Source organism: Microchirus variegatus (genome assembly GCF_963457635.1).
Source record: "Microchirus variegatus genome assembly, chromosome: 16".
Taxonomy (NCBI): domain Eukaryota; kingdom Metazoa; phylum Chordata; class Actinopteri; order Pleuronectiformes; family Soleidae; genus Microchirus; species Microchirus variegatus.
The window spans coordinates 19,805,549-19,818,914 of NC_139817.1; the positions used below are offsets into that span (position 1 = coordinate 19,805,549).

General features: G+C 38.7%; 2 protein-coding genes across 2 annotated transcripts; both read right to left on the minus strand.

The window, feature by feature from the left end:
* Nucleotides 1-469: 469 nt before the first annotated feature.
* Nucleotides 470-10,843, minus strand: carnmt1 (carnosine N-methyltransferase 1; the record flags this gene model as incomplete). The annotated part of the gene is made up of 8 exons (XM_083902958.1): nucleotides 470-902; nucleotides 985-1,088; nucleotides 1,705-1,818; nucleotides 3,200-3,378; nucleotides 4,238-4,378; nucleotides 4,514-4,686; nucleotides 9,349-9,544; nucleotides 10,710-10,843. The coding sequence occupies 8 exons, from the start codon at nucleotides 10,841-10,843 to the stop codon at nucleotides 726-728; spliced, it is 1,218 nt and encodes a 405-aa protein (XP_083759084.1). The 3' UTR covers nucleotides 470-725.
* Nucleotides 10,844-11,815: 972 nt separating this feature from the next.
* Nucleotides 11,816-13,332, minus strand: LOC310937986 (alpha-1-antiproteinase 2-like; the record flags this gene model as incomplete). The annotated part of the gene is made up of 5 exons (XM_083902377.1): nucleotides 11,816-12,010; nucleotides 12,089-12,236; nucleotides 12,321-12,517; nucleotides 12,605-12,675; nucleotides 12,747-13,332. The coding sequence occupies 5 exons, from the start codon at nucleotides 13,330-13,332 to the stop codon at nucleotides 11,816-11,818; spliced, it is 1,197 nt and encodes a 398-aa protein (XP_083758503.1).
* Nucleotides 13,333-13,366: the final 34 nt, after the last annotated feature.

Consider the following 13,366-nt stretch of genomic DNA (forward strand, 5'->3'; position numbering starts at 1 on the left):
CAGATCCGAGTTGCTTCCAATAAATCCATCCTTGGTCGACTCATTAAATAATCAAATCTCCGCAACAATCCTCCTACATGAGGGTCAGAAGTCGCTCGTGCCAATCCCAGCTGACATTGAGTGATAGGCGGGGTCACATCCTGGATAGTTTGTCACAGGGACACGAAGAGACAAACAACCATCCACTCTTACAATTTAGAGAGTCCCATTTATCTAATCCACAAATGTTTGGACTGTGGGAGGAAACCGGATTTAAAATTTAATAAAATGTTAAATAAAAATATGAATAAACAGTGTGTAGACTAGAGTTGTGTAATCATGTATTCTAGTATGACTGTAAATTCATTAAAAAAAAATACTGGAGATGAACATTTAAAAAAAATGTTGGTTTTATTCCAAAGTGTGATTAGAAAAGACAATCATTTTAAAAAGTTTTCACAAATGACTTCAGATGGATGAAAATGAGCAGGTTATTGGCACAAATCTGAAAAAATAAATACATTTCAAATGTTCACATTACATTCTTTGTTCTCTCTCTCTCACACACACACACACACACACACACACACACACACACACACACACACACACACACACACTCTTCAGACCTGCAGCCTCATTTCAAAGTCAGCGATGGAAAAAACAAAGTATTAAGATAAATCATAAATATAAAGATATGACATGGTTCTGTTACAGTCTGTGCTCCTTCATGCTCAGTTTTCTTGTCACGTCAGACTGTCAGACTTCACAGCCAGAGGAGAATTCTGACGTCGGTTCTCTTCTTGACAGTTAAAGTACAGATCTGCAGGTTTTCGTGCCACAAAGAAGACACAGTCGTAAACGTATTTCAACATGGAGCGGTCGTTCTCTGTGTACGTGGTCTGCATGGACTCTTTCTCCACCTACCAGGACAAATGAGAACATTGCTTCACCAGTGGAAACACATTTGTGATGTCGGGGTATGAATGATCATCAAAGTCTTACCTCCAGACAGAAGCCAAACTTAACCATCGCCGTCCGAATGTCTTCATAGCTAAGTTCAACGGAGAGCTCGTTGGCCATGTTTTCGTAGTGATAGAGCAGAGGACCTGAAGACACAGGATGAAGGATCACTCCGAGACACCATGTTTGACATCAGCCACGTATTCATACACTCACAGAAGTCACAATAAATAATAATAAGAAATGAAACAAACCCTCATTTCACCCAATGTCAGCTGGGATTGGCACCAGCAACCCACACAACCCGCATGTGGAGGATAAAGAAGTAGAAGATGAATGAATGATTGGATGGATGAATGAATGAATCCCGTGACGGCACAACTCTACACAGTTTGGTAGGTTTTTGTTTTGGGTGAAACTGAATCATTAAAACGATTTGTTGACACAATGGTTCAGTACGTCAGTACTGCAGGAGCGGAGCACAGACTCGGTCTGACACTGAACTGAAATATCACTGAACGCGGTCGTGATCGCAGGCTTTAATCAGTGACGTCATGATTTTATTGTCGGCTTTGACGTCGCACTCAAGACTCTTCAGTGACGACACTCTCTGACCAATCAGTGACTGGCAGTTTGTCGATGTCACAAAAAGAGCAGGTTCTATCGCTGACAGAAGAGAAGCAAAAGGACTGTGCCCTGCTGTGCCATGTCAAGTCGAGCCATTGGGACCATGTAGTGGAAAAGTGTAAAAAAGTGACTCACCCAGGTTGATCCACACTCCACCAGGCTTCAGAATCTTCCAGATGGTCTCCACATACTCAATGACATTATGAGCTGTGTCTATGAAGAAGCAGGTGGCCACACAGTCCCAGGAATCTGACAGAAACACAACATAACATAACACGGTTACATTTCATTAATGTAACAGTGTAAACTTCATTATTTTCTTTTTTAAAGAAAAAAATATATATTTTTTTTCCCACTTTGCTAAAACTCTTTTAATTATTAGATTAATTATACATTTGTGTTTTATTTTATAATGTTTTAAGACTGTGTCTGTGTAGTCAGATAAAAGTATACTGGGATGATTCCCAGAGAGGCTGATGATTAAATGAATTTGTAATGAACTATTCTTTTTTTATATATACTTTTGTATTTTATTAAAGTAATAATGATTGTACTTGTAGATAGTTGTTACATGAATCATTGTACAACATTTGAAGGCAATATCTCCATCAGTCTGGAAGATAAAGCCGAAAATGTGTTTTTAGCATAATAAATTAATTAATTAGCTAATTAATAATAAAGCTACAAAGATAGGGATAATTCTCAGGTGGTATGTGATGCCCATGCAAAATTTGAAGCCAATACCTGCAATACTTTGGAAGATACAGGCGAAAATATGGTTTTTATATCATTAATTAATTAATTAATTAATTAATTAACCAAATAATAATAATGGTAGACAGCTCAAAATCAATAGGGATCATCCACAGGGGGTATGTGACCCATAAAAAAAATAAGAAAATTTAATCTCAAACGCCTTTCCAGTTATCGCATTAACGGCTAAAATCTGCGGACGCGCGGGACCGATTCCATAATATCTGCGCGGGTTTCTCGCGGATATAATTATTGCCCACTTTCTGTAAATCATATAAACTTTATTTCACTTCTCAAATATCACTGTGTTTGTCTCCTATATGATATATTTAACCGAAATTTGTGTACAGTACATTTCTCCAACTGAAGTCGTAAAACAAAAGTAAGTCTCTCCATGTAGTACATTTTTGGAACGATCCCTTGCCATTGGACCAATGTTGGCGGATCTAGTTGCAACAACTTTCTCGTTATAGCTTTCCTGCTACTTGCTAAAAGAATCTTCAATAAGTATTTGTCCTTGTGTAGGACTGTTTCTGGGATTTCACCAAGGTATAAAGTGACAAAAGAGAAATCCAAATCCAACATTTTTTCCTCGGAAGTGAGTGATTCCATAATTTTTTCCCTCTACTTGGTCTAAAAAAGTAACTGTTACTGACTACCTCACTTTTTTTTCTTGATTTCTTTTAGTGTTTCTTAAAGCCATAAAGTTGCCATTTGAAATGACTTTAGTTTTGTGTCATCCAAGACTAGCGATTCCATCATTTTTGCCAGAGGTTGTATCTGATGATGAGAACACGGCTGCGGCGAAGAAGTGTTCTGGAGACATACACTGATCTGTGTTCACACAGCCAGATAATACAGTACTGTATTTACTAACCTGTGTCACTGTAGACCTCCACAAAATCCCCTGCTACCATGGAGAAGTCTGAAGTGAGAGGTAAACTCTGAGGGTTGACATCGGGGAATCTGATTGGTCGTGTTTGGTCAGAGGATTTCTTGTTGTTGCTGAACTGGTGGATCCAAGGGTACAGGGCCAGAGCGTTCACCTTCTCACACCTGAATGGAGTAGTCCAAATTTGTGAGGACAGGTGGATGGAGATGCTACCAAAGAAATTAATGCCATGTACGAATTTTGCTCTCCATTGAGAGGACAAACAAATCTTAGAAGTAGGGCTGGGCGATTAATCGATGTTAAATCGAAATCGGATTTATTCGTTTGGACGAGGCTAAAAAAAAAGAAAATCGAATTTTCCGATTTTTCCTTTTTACTGCGCTCGCTCAGCTCCCGTTCCCTCAGCTCCATTCAGTTCTCTGGCAATATCAACATGGCAGCGTGCGCGGAAAACAGCGAGAGTGCCGTCACAGACTTAACAATCCTAAAAACGTGGGTTAAACTACGACATTTACCAGGGAAATGTCTAAAATCTCAGGAGGAGTCTGGTCCACGAGTGACATCACACTGCCGCTGTATTTCAGTCCAGAGTCCGTTTTCCGGTCATGGAGGACGTACTGAACAAATATTTTAAAATATAAAAATGTAAAATAATTAACTGCTTTACAAGTCACGAGACACTTGTATGTGTGTGTGTGCCCATGCACGTGTGCTTGTGTCTGTAAAATATCATTAATTTGCATAATTATAATAATAAATACAATAATTATTTTGTATTTAGTAGTTTAAAAGAACAAATAAAAGATTAAAATCGAAAATCAGATCTGGTATAAAAAAAATCGGGGATTTTATTTTTATCACCCAGCTCTACCTAGAAGTAGAACAACAGAACAAGGAGTTGGAGACATAAAGTAGCTCCTCCTCAAACAAGCAAACATAACCTGCATGAAGGTAGGGTTAGGATTGGTAATAGTAACGAGAATAAAGCAGCTGGAGTCATAGGAAGGTTAGTTTGTGTGTTACCTATTGAGGACAAAGTTTGAAGAGAAGAGCATGAAGAGACTCCATTCATTGCCCTGGCAAACGTAACCCAGTCGGGCGATCTCCCACGCCAGACGACCAAGCCCGGCACCCGGTACCAGAACGCTCACCTTAGACACATCACTGACATAATAAAATTCACAAAATGCACATATCACATGGAACACACTGAGAAGGTCACATCAGCAACATCACTGGAAAAGATCATGATTAAATTGCTTGTTTGTTCTATTTCCATGTTCTATTTGTGTTTCCTACTATTGGTCACTTGGGAAGAGTCTTTGGATCTGTTGGATGATGGGCAGGTAGCAGGATTCCCTCTCAGCCTGACCCGCCTCACTCCAGTCTCTGACAAACTGCTTTATGGTGGACTTCAGCTTGTCCATGTCAAATGTAGACGTGAACGATGGACGCATCTTCCTCGGATCCTCCTGCGGATGAAAGAAGACGGACAATAATAATGAAGAACAATATCAATACATTTAAAAAAGAAAAACCACAGGTGCAGATTATCTTCAGCTGAATCCATTACTCCATTATTAAAGATACATTTTGTAGTATTTCTGGGGCTATATTAGCAAAAATCGAATTTACTGTCCGTAAAAGTATGTATAATAATTATGGTATGATTTTCGTGGCATTAGAAAAAGCAATTTATAATAAAAAAGCACGGGCCGCTCCTCCAAAGTCATCCACGATCAACAGACGCCATGTTTCTACAGGAGCCTACAGTGGACAAACACACGGAAAGCCAACTCCAGCTACGAAGAAAAAAATGATGTCACATGACCGGGAAGGAAGTAGTAGTGAAGATGAGGCAGGCGATGAGAGGAGTTAAACAAAAAACAAAAAATCCCATGGGGCCCAAAAAGCAATTTTCCCATTGACCACAAGAGTAAAAGAGACGCCTGTAAAAGAGTCCACAGGACACCTCGAGACATGGACACAGGCTTTTATAGATATTAATGTTCTATAGTTTTAATTCATGGAGTTTCATGTCATATCTGTCATAGCTGTGTACGAGCACAGCAAAGCGCGGTCATGTGGCGTCTCGTGCTGCTGTCAGGGAACCGTACGACATGAAAACTATTGAGAAATGTGAATAAATTAAGACAAGGAGGGGGTTTTGTTTACAGGCAAAAACAACATGATTCCTGTAACACATATAAACTAATCACCACGGTCAAGTAAATAAACCACTAAATTGATCATTTCAACCTTACTGTATTCACTATTGTTGGTGTTGCCGTTTATTTACATATCCATGGTTTAAAGACGAAGTTAGAATGACATCGGTATTCATGAAATGCCTAATTTTGTTTAAATAATTCTTGCACACTTTCTGTAAATGTATATTCTGTATATAAACTTTATTTCACTTCTCAAATATCACTGCGCTTTTCACGGGATGGTTGGGGAAGGTACTGTTGGATTGACTTTGTTTACTTATGTTGTAAAGATGATCAAAACGTGAAATTAATTTTCACAGCCAAATCAAATAACCAATCGGGCGAGAGTCCTTTGAGCCAATCAGAGGGGGATTTGGGGGAATTTAACAACATATCAAAGTAGTTTGAAGGAGTGTGGGAGCGGAACGAAGCGATGACCTGTAAGGTCCAGTAAACGATATCTGTGTACGACTCTGGATCAAACTCTCTCTGGCAGAAATGGAGAAGGCAATAGGTGGCAGTGATAGAGGAGTGAAGTAGGGCCTGAACAAACTCAAACGATGAGTCAGGAGAAGTTTATTGCTATAACTAGAAAAGCACACGGAGAGCGCAGACCTCCACCAAGGCAGCTTGTGTACTCCCGTACTTGTGAAAGCGTCATCAGCCTCAGTCCAAGTATGCAAGCAGCGAGTACGGTTCTCATACCGGGAAGTGTTCTCACTCTGCCCGTTTTATCAAGTAGGTCTATCTGCAGACTGCAGACAAGTACAAGACATGCCCCTTGAAACCCCCCCCCCCCATAGTACAAGACATGCCCCTTTCAAAACGCCCCCCATAGTACACTACAATAGTACACTACACGCCTACTTTTTACTTTTACTTTTTCTATTACGACAGTAAGAGACAAATAAAATACTCATTGACATTTATGAACACAGAAATGTACTGTATGCAATTTGTGAATAATTTAAGTCACTTTGTAAACTATTAAATAATATAGCCAAACTGATAAAAATATATAAATCCCGATTATACAATATAATTACCATGTTTATGTGATATAATGATCACATTTATACAATATAATTATCACGTTTATGCAATGTAGGATCACATTTATGAAATATAATTATCACCTTTATACAATATAATTATCACGTTTATACAATATAATTATCACGTTTATGCAATATAGTATCACATTATACCGAGATACTGATCTCCCCAAAAAACATTTCCACTGTGACAACAATAGGATCTGTACAATGTAATGTTTGTGAGTCATTTAATTTGTTTTTACAAACTTCCAAGAGAACAACAACCTGTAGGTTACAAAAAGGTGTGTTTAATATAGTCCTACAATTTTTTAATGTCTTATTAGTCTGTTCGACATGTTATTGAACTGGACAGAAAAAGTATTAGAACTATAAAAGTCTACTTGTTCTGTTTTACACGCCTATGAGGGACAACTACTGAGCTAAATCACTCAGTAAAGCTTCCTACAAAATCAACCATAAACTAAACTATTGCTGATTACGAGATCAGTTGGACATCAGTGGATATTTTGATGAATGAAGTAATACAAACGCTCTGAAACCCTTGAAACTTTCAAATCAATGAAATGACCACAAGAAATGAATGATATATTATTTTTATTGGTATGATCAGACAATTAACTATTTACACTTTTCAAAACAGTGTGGCATGGATTACAGGTGCCTAGGAAATTCCAGAATTGCCCCACAAAGCTTTCCAGTTTGAGCCTTTCTTCCTTGGACATGTGGCTCTGAAGCTGTTCCCCAAGCAGTGTTATCTCACTGATAAGACAAAATTATATCACAAAATAATTAAGTCATTAATGGCACTCACATACATGTGGGGATATACACTGTTGTGCAAGTTGGATTTACAGTTTTTGAAACTATCTGACTTACCTCGAGGAAAACTCAGTTCCACATTTATAAATCTCTGTGGCTTTGTCCAGGAAGATGGAGAGTACAGTTGCCAGGGCGTGTCATGAAGATTAAGATCTAAGATTGTGTTGGACAGTGACCATGTGTTAAAAGCAGACATATGCAGTAATATAAAATATGTAGTCTTTCAATCAGTGTCTCTCACCTTTGGCAAAAGTACATTCATGATGAAAACCACGGGATCTGCATACTTCATGTCTGTGTACTTTCATGTACTCCAGACAAGAAGCTCATCACCTGGTCCACTTGATAATCATCTTCAAAAAGAATGAAGACTCTGTCCTCATTCTTGGCCCTGGGAGACACAATGTTGCCTCTGATGATTTTCTATAAATACAGTTTTTAGTTTGGGTATTCATACACAGTACTGTGCAAAAGTTTCAGCAACCACCAGCTCCGTTGTTTTTTCCCCGTCTGTCAAATTCTGTAATCATTGGAATTTGGAATGAAGTGATGCGACTTAAAGCTGGTCTTATTTATTAGTGAGCCGTCTATAAGTTTAACTCATGCAACATGTGCATGTAATGTCTTGAATAAACCTGGCATAATATATGGTTTTTTTACAGCAGCTATTTCTGTTAAAGAAATAGTAGGACAAATACAGGATTTACCAGTAACATTAATTAAGGTTCCACTCCAGCAGAGCCATTCACAGAGCTGTGTTATTGTTCAAGTGTAAGAGTAGATCACGCTAAGTACTTGACACCTGTAGAGGATGTTTTTCTGTTTGTTTTTTTAACAAAAAACTGCATACAAATTTTCGACTTTACGACTTTATAAGTACAATATTGCACTTTAAGCTAATAAAGTGTCAAGCTCAATCAAATGGAAGGCTTCATTGTTACACACCACCATGAGTTGGAAATGACTTCAGATTCCCTCAAGTGGCCTTTTTTGTAGTTAGAATGCCATTACAAAAAGTATAAAGAAAAGGTGCGCACGGTTTTATAAATCTGAGAATTTCTTTGTGTACGTGCTTTTAAAATACGCCATCTTTCATTATGAGGCCCCTGGTCTGTAATGATGTCCCTACAGTTGGCACAAGAACACCAGTTTACCCCTGACACAGCAGCAGAAGGTGGGTTATCATCCCTGCACTGATCCATCATCAGAGCATGAAAAATTACTTCATTTTGTCTCCAGCAGCTGAGCTGAGAACATGTATTTGTTCGATAGATGACAGCGAACTGCATGTTATGGTTAGTAGGTTATTCGGCATTACAATAACATAAGTATGGAACATTATTTGATCTATAATTCTCCCTCCTGTTATTCATATAATCATTCAGTTACTAAGGCAACAACTGTTATAATGAGATAACACATCAAACTGATGTTGTAGATTACACTCTCATTTACAGTATGATGCTAACATTATATACATATTGCATTTCTGTTGATGTTACTGAACAGACAAGGTAAGAAAATCAAACAACATTATCAGTACAAACCTGTCCATTGTGAGGAGCTTCTCTTCTCTCTGGTGACATTTTGGTCTCCTCCCTCGTCTGCTTCTCTCTCTACGACCGTGAACCCACTCTCTCTGTCTCTCTCTCTCTCTCTTTCAGACTGATCACGTACAGTAAAATGCAATCATCTGTACTTTTTTTATGATCACGTTGATAACAGCTAGCCCGCGATTAGCGCACAAATGCTAACAGGATATGAAAAAAATGACAATAAGTTTCGATATCATACACGTCTATGAAAACAATATACACAAGTAAAAGTTATAAATGACCAAGGTACGTTTGAACCATTTGTTTTTTCCTGGTACATTGTAATTTAAGAAACTTAGCTTCTTAAATGTGAATATTTCATCCAAAGAAATCATTAGAATTTAATCATTTTGGTTTCATCATCATTTCCATGTTTGAAAAACATTTTCTGGACCAAACGATTAATGGATGAACGGTAAAAATAAAAATAAAGGTTACTTCGGTTTACTCACCCGCTCACCATATCCAATGTTCTCAAACATGTGGAGACTGTTGTGGACGATGTCCTGCAGCACTTCCTGGTTGCAGTCTGCACACTGGCTGATTCGGGTGAGGTTGGACAAAACACTGGGCAGTAGATTCTGGTGGCGCTGAGGTAGACTCTGGAACTGACGCTCAGCACGTTTGACCTGTTCCTGGACATGAGCTCTGACCACGAAGGACACAGGACAGCAGACGTTCACCAGCATGAACTCAACAGAGGTGGAAAAAGTACTAAAATATTGTACTCAAGTAAAAGTACCGATACTTTGATGAAATATTACTCAAGTAGAAATAAAAGTAGTCATCTGAAAATGTACTCAAGTAGAAGTAAAAAGTAGTTCATTTGAAATGTACTTTAAGTTAAAGTTACTTAGTTACTTTGCGTAACTGGGGTGGGGTGTGAGGGTAGTAGAAATATGACAATGGGTCAGAAATCCAAAACTATTTTGGAGCTCACGCCCAGCGCACAGGATATTACATTAATTTTGGCCACGCCCTCTATTTTCACGCTCCATTGCTGGTGCTAATCACATCATCATTTGTCTGGTTCTGGTGAATATTTTCCCCCTGTCGGTCTTCATTGTGCAGAATCTTTATTTTTTACTCAGTAACGGATAGGATTTATAAAGTAACTAAGTATAATACTTGAGTCAATACGTACTCAAGTAAAATACAAAGTCCTGATTGGAAATTGTACTTAAAAAATACAAAATACACAAAAAAAAGTATTCAATACAGTAACTTGAGTAAATGTATTTTGTTACTTTCCACCTCTGGAACTCAAAGAGAACACATATCACAGCAGTGATCGTCCAACTGTTTCCTTTACAAGCTCCTGTTTTATATTATTTCAAGACATTACTGCATATACTAGTTCTCTTTTGAGTTTGTTTGTAAAGGTCCAGTGAGTATGAAGACGTCTGAGGACACGGCTCGTTCACAGGATACTAAAAAAACTAACAGGATTTTTTATTTTGCAGCAAATAAGCTTAACATATTTATACTTAGTGCGTTCAAATTAAAAAAGTAGCATCAATGAAGCCTCCCAAATGTTACACACTGGACCTTTAATATGTGAGGAGTGATGGAGCATAGATGGACCACGGATGAGAGCATGGATGGAGCATGGATGGAGCGTGGAGTATCAGTGACGCCATGACGTAAACATGATCACAGGAACGATGTAAAACACGAGCTGACTTGAAGTTCTGACCAACGCTTTCACACAGAAAAACAAGTTTCCCTCCAAACCCGGTGAAGTGTCCTGTGCTAAGGTTGCTAACAGCGAAGGTTCCTGCCATTTACAAGCCAAAGAGTTCCGTTGTTATACCTGTAAAATCTGAACGCGTCTACTATTCTCCAGAAGTGCTGCTTCTCCAGCCTGGCCTCCTCCTCAGGGCTGTATTGTATCCTTTCTTTGTGAAAGTACGCTCCGGTCTGCTTTCCTCCTCCGGTCTCCGCCATGACTGCAATAAACACACCGCCGTCCAATCACAGCGCGACAAACTTCTTCTTCGTCTGTTTGCAGAGGATCACGGGGCAAAGCGCTCTACTGCCCCCTACAGGAGGCAGACTGCAATACTGCTAATATTCAATATTAAATAAATAAATTATCTAAAAATAGAATATGTATATGTATATATATATATATATATGTAATATATACAATAATAATAATAACAATGCTTAGTTTTAATTTTGTAATAATAGTTGATATAATATTTAATTATATAATGAACAATAATAATGTAATAATTACGTTAGAGAAGTAACTCCTTTTGTGATTGGTTCACTCATTCACTCACTCACTCATGTTTGTTTTAGTTTTACACATAGACTTTATGTTTATGGACACATACATATTATCATTATTATTATCATTATTATTGTTGTTGTTATTAGTATTATTACTATTATACACCAATGTTATAATATATTATTAATGTTATTAAAAAAAACACTAACCTGTGTTTGTGATACAGTGATGATTCATCCTGTGACTGTTTGATTTCAGTGATGAATAAACACTTTTATTCGATCTTTCTAACATTACGAAACCACCTGTTTATTAAAGCCATTACCTACATTGAACGTTGTTAGAAAATATACTAAAAGCCTCATATATATATATTAAATATATATGTTTATATATATATGTATATGTATATACATATATACATATGTATAAATGTATATTATGAGAAGCCATGTTTTTTTCTGTGTGCTGAAATGCTCTCGTGCTCCTTAATATCCTGATGGAATATTGCACGATGGTGCCTAAAGTTTATTGTCTTATAAAATATATATTATACATTGTTTTTTATTGACCAACTAAAATAAACACTAACATTAGACATTAACAGTAGAAGCACAGCATTTTCAGTGCTTTATTCTTTTATTTGAGATGTCACAGCTGTCACAGCTCGAGCCACCACATCACATGTTTGGGTTGACAATCTTGCCAAGGAAGAGAATGTCCTGTGAGACACGATCGACGACAACCACCATGAAGGGACGATTGAATTTCAGGACGGGGACAGACTGGAAGGACAGCAGCGTAATGGTGATGCCTGTAGCAGCTGCAGCTGTGGCTCCAGCCTCGTCCACGTCCAGGGTCGCTTTGTGCACAACCTGAGGTACGACGCAGACCAAAGGTCAATCAAGGTCACTTAAACATTCATGCACGTTTAACTTATTCTTCTCACTCACGTCTGAAACGGCCAGTTTGCCGCGCTCAGAGATTCCCGTCAGATTTGCACGAAGACCAAACATGTCCGACATTCCCATTTCAGCCAAAATGTCATTCAGCTCGTAGGACGTCTTGATGGAGAACTTTGGAACATGGATGTCATACCTCCTGAAAATTGGTCAATATAAACATACAGTGATAATTGAATGATGAATTTAATAATGACTGAAATTCTAATTATATTCTCCTTACCCTGTTTTCATCCACTTCATCCATTTAGTGACGTGAGCTGGGCAAATGGAATTCTCCAGTGTCTCCATGTCGTCTGGTAACAACAACATCATGCCATAGGAGGAGCCGTTGAAAGGAAGGTGGAGGACAGATGTGTTGATGGACATGTCATAATAGGTGTCAACACTCTTCTCCATGTTCATCATCTGGACTGGAACCTGAAGTGAGACAGTTCAGAGTATGACTGATGCTCCATGTAACATGTGACGTGTAATGTGATTGAGAACAATGACGCTCATGTGAACCTTGGTCTTGTCATCCACCATGAAATCATCACTCCTAGTCCGTTTAGGGTTAAATGGAGTTTCCCACTTTCCTGTGGAGGCAAAAAAATAAAGGTCAGACTTTCAGGTGTGACCTCAGAGACAAACACATGTGATCGTTTACCTTTGAAGTATATGTAGCTGATAAGATACATGATGGTGCTTGCGTCCAGGCCGTCCACCATCTTGTCTATTTTCCCGTTGGTCTTCTTTGACACGTAATCATTGATGGTGTCAGCGCTCTCTTTTGTTTTGGTAAAGTTGACATTAAACGCCTCTGCAGAGTAAGAACGCTGCAGGGCGTTCAGGAAGTCAGGGTTTGGCTTGAAGAGGTCATCGATGAACACGGCAGTGCCTTCACTGCTGTCTTTGTTTGTCTTTTGGAGCATGGTTTGAAAGGCCTCGTCCACAGCTGCCTGTGTCAGGACGGAGCTGTTGAAACCCAGGCCGCTGAAAAGCTGCCGGTGGGTTTCTCCTCTGGCTCCCACAGACAAGGCAGACAAAGCCAGGGACACACTCCTGGGTGAGTAGAAGACGTTCTTGCCCTGTGAGTCCGTGTGAGCGGCTAACTTCCTGTACATGCGGAAGGCAAACTCTCTGTTTGCAGCTGCCACCAGTGAAACACCGTCAGTGATGTTTTCCACTGCAGTGTCCTGCTCTGTACTCTGATCATAAGTTAAATGGTGGTGACCCAAACACAAACACACCATCGCTGATATGAAGCAGAAACTCAGCCACGCACGC